The 7,086-nt window shown below is 49.2% G+C and overlaps 1 protein-coding gene across 1 annotated transcript in view; it reads right to left on the bottom strand.

Moving 5' to 3' along the window:
* SHOX2 (short stature homeobox 2) overlaps positions 1-7,086 on the bottom strand; it is a 9,633-nt gene that overhangs the window by 2,150 nt on the left and 397 nt on the right. Inside the window, exons 2-6 of the mRNA XM_006887681.1 lie at positions 5,197-5,514; positions 4,489-4,697; positions 2,185-2,242; positions 1,785-1,873; positions 3-287 (exon numbers count right to left, since the gene is read on the bottom strand). Of these exons, the coding sequence (XP_006887743.1) occupies positions 3-287; positions 1,785-1,873; positions 2,185-2,242; positions 4,489-4,697; positions 5,197-5,514 (959 nt within the window). The remainder of the gene's footprint in view (positions 1-2; positions 288-1,784; positions 1,874-2,184; positions 2,243-4,488; positions 4,698-5,196; positions 5,515-7,086) is intronic.

The raw sequence follows: 7,086 nt of genomic DNA, 5'->3' as shown, positions 1-7,086 counted from the left end.
CCCAGGGCGGCCGCGTGCTTTTTGGCTTTCAGTCTGAGATCGGCGATGCTGGAGTTCTTGCTGGTGGTCTTGGCGGCGGCGGCGGCGGCCACCACGGACGCGGCCGAGGCCGAGTCGGCAGCCAGCGTGGCGAGCGGCAGTCCGAAGGGCGGCGCCGGGAACATCATGTAGGGCGCGTGCGCGGCCAGGTGCGGGTGCAGGTGGTGGTGCGCGTGCGCCACGGCGCTGTCCAGCTGCAGCTGCGCCTGAACCTGAAAGGACAAGGGCGTCACGTTGCAATGACTATCCTAGGGTGACAACGAGAATAGAAACAGAGCATTAACGGCGTCCAGCTTGAGTCGGAGGAGGGGTGGGGGAGGGGAGGGAAGGGATCGTCTAGCTGCGCATCTTGCCCTGGGAGTGACCTTCTCGGATACTCCAGAGGCCCTAGGTCTCTGCAGCTCTCTCACTATGGGCTTGTCTTATGGCACTCCATATGGGCCACTCTTATGGGACAGGGATAGGGCCCGCCTTTTGAAGCTGGGCCAAAGACCTGGCTGGGGACATCGTTACTGTGTTAAAACCTCTTCAAAATAACAATGATATATTGGGAAAACCGAGCGCTAGCACTCTTAACCCCATTTCCTGTCAAAACCCCCTCTTTCCCCACTACTAAAGCACTGTATTACTGACAAGCAAACCCTGAAACTTTTCCATGTCACACAGAGAAGTTACTCTATCTTCCCTACAACTCAATCCTCACTGCCTTCAGAATGTCCTGGGAATCTTGTTAAAATTCAGATTCTAATTCAGTAGAGCGGGGCCTGAGGGTTTCTAATAATCCCCCAGGTGGTGCTGAAGCTGTGGGGCGGAAAGCCACATTCTGAGAAGAAGTTTCCTTCTAAAGGTCCCTCTCTTTTTCTCCAGTCATTGCTTTTCACTTCAAAAGTCCAACAACAGAGCTCCAGAATCCTGAGGCGCCAAGAGAACTAGAATTTCTCTAGAACACTCACAACACTGGTGAAATCACTTGTCTCCTTTGACTAAGGCACTGGCGACTGAGTGCCAAGTCTTGACATAACAGTGATGCTCATCAGGGCCAGGATGGACACGGTTAGGCACCAGGTGGGAAAGGATTATACCTTCAGGCTCTGAGAGATCTGGGAGCTGAGAGCTCTGGGATTCCCTAGGATTAAATCCTTGCTATAGGCTGTCTTTCTAAAATGTGGGCTTAGAGGTTTCTTTATAGCTAAAAAAAGGTTTGAGGAGGTAGGGCAGCCCCGAGAAGACCAAGAGATAAAGCTTTCTTTGTAGAGAGGGCTAAAAAATATATATATATAATCAAGTCTGAGTTAGGAGGACTTTTATTTAGTTATTTATTTATCTTCTGTCAGAGGCATTTAATATGACTAAGAGGTGGAAAATTCCTGGGAAAAAATATTTTGAAGGTTGCCTTAGAAACACTTTAGGACTAACCTCTGTATTGGAGCTGACAAAGTCTTAATCAAAAGGCTTTTCCTTCCTCTCCCCAAGTGCAATCTTTAGTGCATTTTTTAAAGGACCAGTTACTGCCCTGAGGGCCCTCCGGGGTTCTGGTAAGGACTGAAAGGGCCTAGGCATGCAGGCCTTTGACACTATATGGATTTTAAAGGGAAGTGGGTCCACTATATCATCTTATTATCGATTCTCTAGCTGCTCAGACACCAACGCTGGGACTCTGGGAGAGGGGATATTCAACAGTTCAAGCAAGTTTCCAAGTCTTATCACAGTTTAAGAAGAAAGGGTTGAAACTAGGCTGTGCTTACCTGCTGAAATGGCATCCTTAAAGCACCTACGTTGACATAGGGTGCAACTCTACAAGCTTCAAACTGGCTGGCAGCCCCTATGAGGACACCTAGGGGAAAAAATGGGGGGCGGGGAAGAGAGTGATCAGAGGTGAATAGTCATAGCATTGTCTTCCACTGTCACAAATGGTACAGAGATAGAACTCATTCCTTTAGAACTGGATTATTATAATTATAAACGGATACCATAATTAAAATACATGTACTTATTCCCAAACCTTAAGGTAATTCTTAAGTTTCTGAAGAAACATTTCTTAATTTAAGATTTTGGGTCATCTTTGAAAAGTAATTTTTGGTCCTAAGAGTATTCGCTAGGTCTTTTTACTTAGAATATCAAATGTTCCTTGTATGGGAAGCATACCTTTATGGAGTTGATTTTCTTGCTTTCTACATTTAGCTCTTCGATTCTGAAACCAAACCTGCAATGTGAAAGGAAAAAATCTAACTTACTATTATGACCCTCAAATTTAAAACTACAAGAATACAGAAGAATTAAAAATTACAGTGCTTTAGATGATGATAGATATGGCAAACAACCTTTCAATGATATAGAAGTGCCAGTTTTTGAAACTAAAAATTAAAGCTAGAAAAAGAGGAGAAAAAAGTTTTCCTGACTTTTGCAAGATAAGGGTTTCTTGATAAATTACTACTAGTCCTGGTTTCATCTTTCCACATTACAGGGTCCCTAAGGCCTAGAACTCTCCGGGATACCTGATACCAATGTGATAATGGGTTTAGATGTTTGCTCAGTATGACCTGAAAAGAATGTGCTCATTAATAGTCTGTAATATTAATTAGCTTCATCTTCAAGAAAAAAAACCAAACACCAAAGCAAATAATGACTTTGTTTTTTGGGGAGGAGGGCATTAGACGTGGGGGAGAGGTAATTAGTGTCATAAAATCCTCACTACAAAGAAGTTTTGAATTTCTCTGTTCCTCTGTGCAGCAGAGTGTAACACAGTAGCAGAATAATTGTGCTATTATCATGATAATCTAATTTGCTTCTATAGAAAAGCCACTGCTTCCAGTTAAGATGGAAGAGAAGCATCCAGAAAAGAGTTCTCAAACTTAAATAAATGTATGAAAAAGAGGAATAGTAAAGTGCACTTAGCAAAAGGAAAATCCAAACACTTATTTAGGGAGAGATAGACAAATCAAATAACTCCGGGTACTATCCTTTCCTTATACTATCTTTTAAAATAAATCTTCCAACTCTTAGAGGCAGGGTGACAGATTCTGCAAAATTAAAATACTGCTTGCTTTAATACTTCAATTCCAACAATAACAGCATACTGACTAGTTTACAAAAGAATGTAAGGCTGCCGAAAGTAAAACACTGCTTCAGAGTTAGCGCTGGTAAGTTTGTGAAGCCATTGTCATGATCAATGTAAATCTTCCACAATTCCCCTGCTTTTTAATGGAATAAGAAGGTGGATTTTTTTCAAGCCAGGGTATTGTCCTTCCTATAACTCGTATGACCCGTGGCTTCTTGCCTCCTTTTCCCCCCTAGAAGAGTGGAAATTGAGATACTAATGTTCATAATGATAATAATTATTACCACATCTTTAAGGGATTGAGGAGCCTCTAGAGATCTGGGTACAGAGAAGCACGAGCAGCTTAGAAAGGAGAGCTGTGTGGCTGATGCTGTGATGAGCAAGGCAGCCTGTAGTACTTTTTTCCCTTCAACGTGACTGCTCCATTTTTATCCTGATCCTATTACAAGACTGGGGAAGCCCCTTAAGAATTGTGCATAGTTCGCTGCAGATGGTGGTCTCTGCAGCCCAGAGACCCAGGGAGTATCTGTTACAGCCATACTTTCTAACAGCTGCAGATGTTGGAGGCCTAAAACTGCTCCATGTGTTCAAACAAATAATGACCATCATTTTCTCCTACTTTATTATTTGAGCGGAAATACTATCTGAAATATTTCAATTTGTCTCAATAGAGATATGTCTGTCTGTCTGTCTCTCCCTCTCTTGCGCTCGTGCGCGCTCTCTCTCTCTTCCTTTTAAATGCCCCCAAAGTCTAGTAAAGAAAATGCTAATAGAAAATGTGGGTGGTTGTTTTAAAATCGAGTTTCTGTAGGTTCAGTTTTGCTGCCTTGGTTAAATGAGTGAACAAAGAGTGGCCAAAAGGCCATTTATTTCTCCACTGCTGCACACGCAGTTTGAGATGCACCGCTAACGGCTGACTGTAAATTTCGGCACTTAACAGTTACTAATTTACTTTATAGTCAGTACATCTATAAACCTAATTGGCATATCCGCTTGGCAAACCTAGACACCGAAGCAGCAGACCCTCGAGAAACCCAACTCGCGCTAGCAAAATAATCGCTGTAACTTTTAAAGCATCCAGAGATAAAACGTTTTCTGTGGGATTTTTTTTTTTAAGGCTTATAAAAGTAGGCCCATTAGGATTAAACCACATTAAAGCCAGAGCTGGGCGAGGGGGGGTGTGGTTTGTAGAAACTCTGGGAGCAAGCCCAGCACAGCTTTCTTCTGCTGGGAACATATGTTGGGAAGCGGAAAGGCTAACCCTCCCCAGGAACAAGGGCCAACATTCCTTCCCTCTCACCTAGTCGAGGCCGGAGCCCGCGCCACGCGCCCGCAGGCGGACGCCCTCCTCCCGCCGTGCCCAGCTCGCCCTGCCCGGCTCCAGCTCCTACCTGCACTCGGGCCTCGGACAGGCCCAGCCGCTGGCTTAGCTCCTCTCGCATGAAAGCGTCAGGGTAGTGGGTCTCGTCAAAAAGCCTCTCCAGCTCATTGAGTTGTTCCAGGGTGAAATTGGTCCGACTTCGCCTCTGCTTGATTTTAGTCTGACCTTCGTCCTCCATCCCTTTCGCATCCTCCTTGCGGTCCTTCAGCTCCGGGGACACTGGAGGGGGCACCACGGACGGGGCCACACGTGCGTTCACGTGCGCGCGCGCCAACACACACACACACACACACACACACACACACACACACACACACACGAAAACAACAGAGCAAATCCCGTTACCAGGCTGATCTCAAAGAAGAGGGGGAAGCCCCTGCCCCCTCCCGAAGCCGCGTGCAGCCCCTCCCCCTCACCGAGGACGCGCCCCGGGAAGCACAGAGGTCAGGCCTGGGGGGCCGCCGGCCGGAGCTCGCCAGCTCGAGGGCGACCCCCTGCTCTCGTCCTGCCCCCAGCAGCCCAAGCCCGAAGCACTCACCCCCTCGCGCGCTCACAAATCAAAGCGCCACGCGGGCCCCTGGCCGAGCGCGGTCCCCGCACAAGGGCGCGGAGAGGCCGCGGCCATGGCCACGCACTGGCCCTCACATCAGCCGAGCCCAGCGGGCCTGGCTCCTCTCAGCCAGCTCTGACCGCCGCCACCTCCCTGCCTTTTGCAAACTTGCAGGTCTATTTGGGGAACAATTGGGCCGAAGGCCGGCAGCGGGAGAGCTCAAACCGGCGCAGCGCGCGCTCGGGGGCCCGAGTCCCAGGCCGCCCGGGGCCTCCCCCGGAGGCAGCCTGGTAGCTGCTGTCCCCCGTGCCCCCCACCCACCAGGCCGCCCAACCACCGGGGCCCACGCCATGTTGGCGGCCTGGAGGGCTCGCCGGCCACACCGGGCCAGCCGGCAAGACGCGCAAAACCAGCTTTGGGGGTCCGCGAAACCCACCACCGCTTTGCCCCTGCTTCTCCCTCCCCCGTGGAAACGCAGACTCGACCCTAAACGCTTAAACCCACAGAGATCAACAGGTTCAAGCAGAACATTCGCTGTCCTCGGTTTCTATTGGTTGCTGAAAGCCTTTTCATGCATCCAGCAGCTCGGATGTTTAATAAAATATGCATTTCCCCCCCTGCCTGAGTTTACACACATCCGTTGATACTTCCCTGTCCTTCCTTTCAAAAACAAGCGGTGCGAGCATGAGGGCAGCAGCCACCGAGGGGCAGGGAACCTCTCCCAGCAACCTAAACTGTCTCACACCTGCCTCTTCTGCGCCCTAGTCGCTTTCTGGACTTTTAAGGTGTCACAGCCGCTTTTGGATGAGCGAGATGGTTTCTAATTCTTCTCAGTCCCAAATCTCAACCAGCATGAGTGTTAACAATCACTTCCAGCAGAGCCTTGCAACAGGATTCTGATCCGTAGAGTGCGGAAATCAACAAGCCTAGAGACTGCACCCACCCGGGCTTTAGACCTACCCGCACCTTCCGACATTCTAGAGTCTGGGGGCTGGAACCATGGGCCCACAGGAGGGGGTGGGGGTGCACTAGGGCCCCTGACAGCTATGCCAGCACCTTCCAGGGGTAACTGATGCCCAGTCTAGGAAGAACCCCTCACCTTCACCCCCGTTGGCCTCTAGCTGCAGTGTTGCGGCGTTTCTAGTTCTCTGAGTTCGTTTTGTGGACAACTAGCTGTCCTTCCTTTGGGAAGGAAGCGGACATTATCATAAACATGCGGGCCTAATTTAGCAGCAAAATATTTTTAAGGAGATCGTAGTATAATTAGAAAATCACCCCCATAGGATTCTGTCAAAGGGTGGAGAGGCTTTGTCTGTTTCCTGACATTCACACAGTGGATGGATCCCTTTCAAACTTTTCAGCTTCAAAGAGCAAGACGTTCAAATTTGAAGGTGATTAATAGTCTCAATATAATCTCTATTTCACCCCCAAATTTCCATTTAATGGCCTAAACAGGAACAGACCGTGTTATAAACAACTTAATTGCTTGCTTAAATATGTGATTCTACGCATGCCACATATTTTCTTAATTGGAAAAATATGGCTGCACACCAGTTACTACAGGCACCAAGTGCCAAATTAATTTTATTGTTGCGCTTTGAATTGGTACCGGACGCTCCCCCATTTACATGAAACCGCTTCCTAAGACTTAGCGGGCACCAAAGGATTTCGTTCCCTTGCAAGACCAGTACCGGGCAAAGCTAAGCAGGAAACAAAGTGTGTTAATAGAGAGAGGAAAGAAACTGCAACATGGAGATAGGGACCTAAAGGCGGTGGCCGGCCGGGAGAGGCCCGCAGTCCCCACCGGGCACCCTCCCGCCTCGGCCTCCTACCTTCGCAGCTCAGGCAGAATGACAAGTTTTGACCCCCAAGATCGGCGGTCTACCCGGAATGGGAAGGGGATTGGCGGCGGCATCAACTCCGGGGAGTCCTAGGGGGACGCTGGGGTTCGGGTCGGAGCCTGTGCGCCCCAGCCCGGTGGCTGGCCTGAGCCGGGCCCGGGACAAGCGTGTCTCGGGCCGGGGCGCGCAGCCTCCACCGCGCCCACGCTGGGCCCTG

The sequence above is a fragment of the Elephantulus edwardii genome, unplaced genomic scaffold (genome assembly GCF_000299155.1).
Source record: "Elephantulus edwardii isolate Elephantulus edwardi_28Jun2011 unplaced genomic scaffold, EleEdw1.0 scaffold00060, whole genome shotgun sequence".
NCBI lineage: Eukaryota > Metazoa > Chordata > Mammalia > Macroscelidea > Macroscelididae > Elephantulus > Elephantulus edwardii.
Note: the sequence above shows the minus strand (reverse complement) of the source record. Positions and strands in the feature narration are given on the sequence as shown.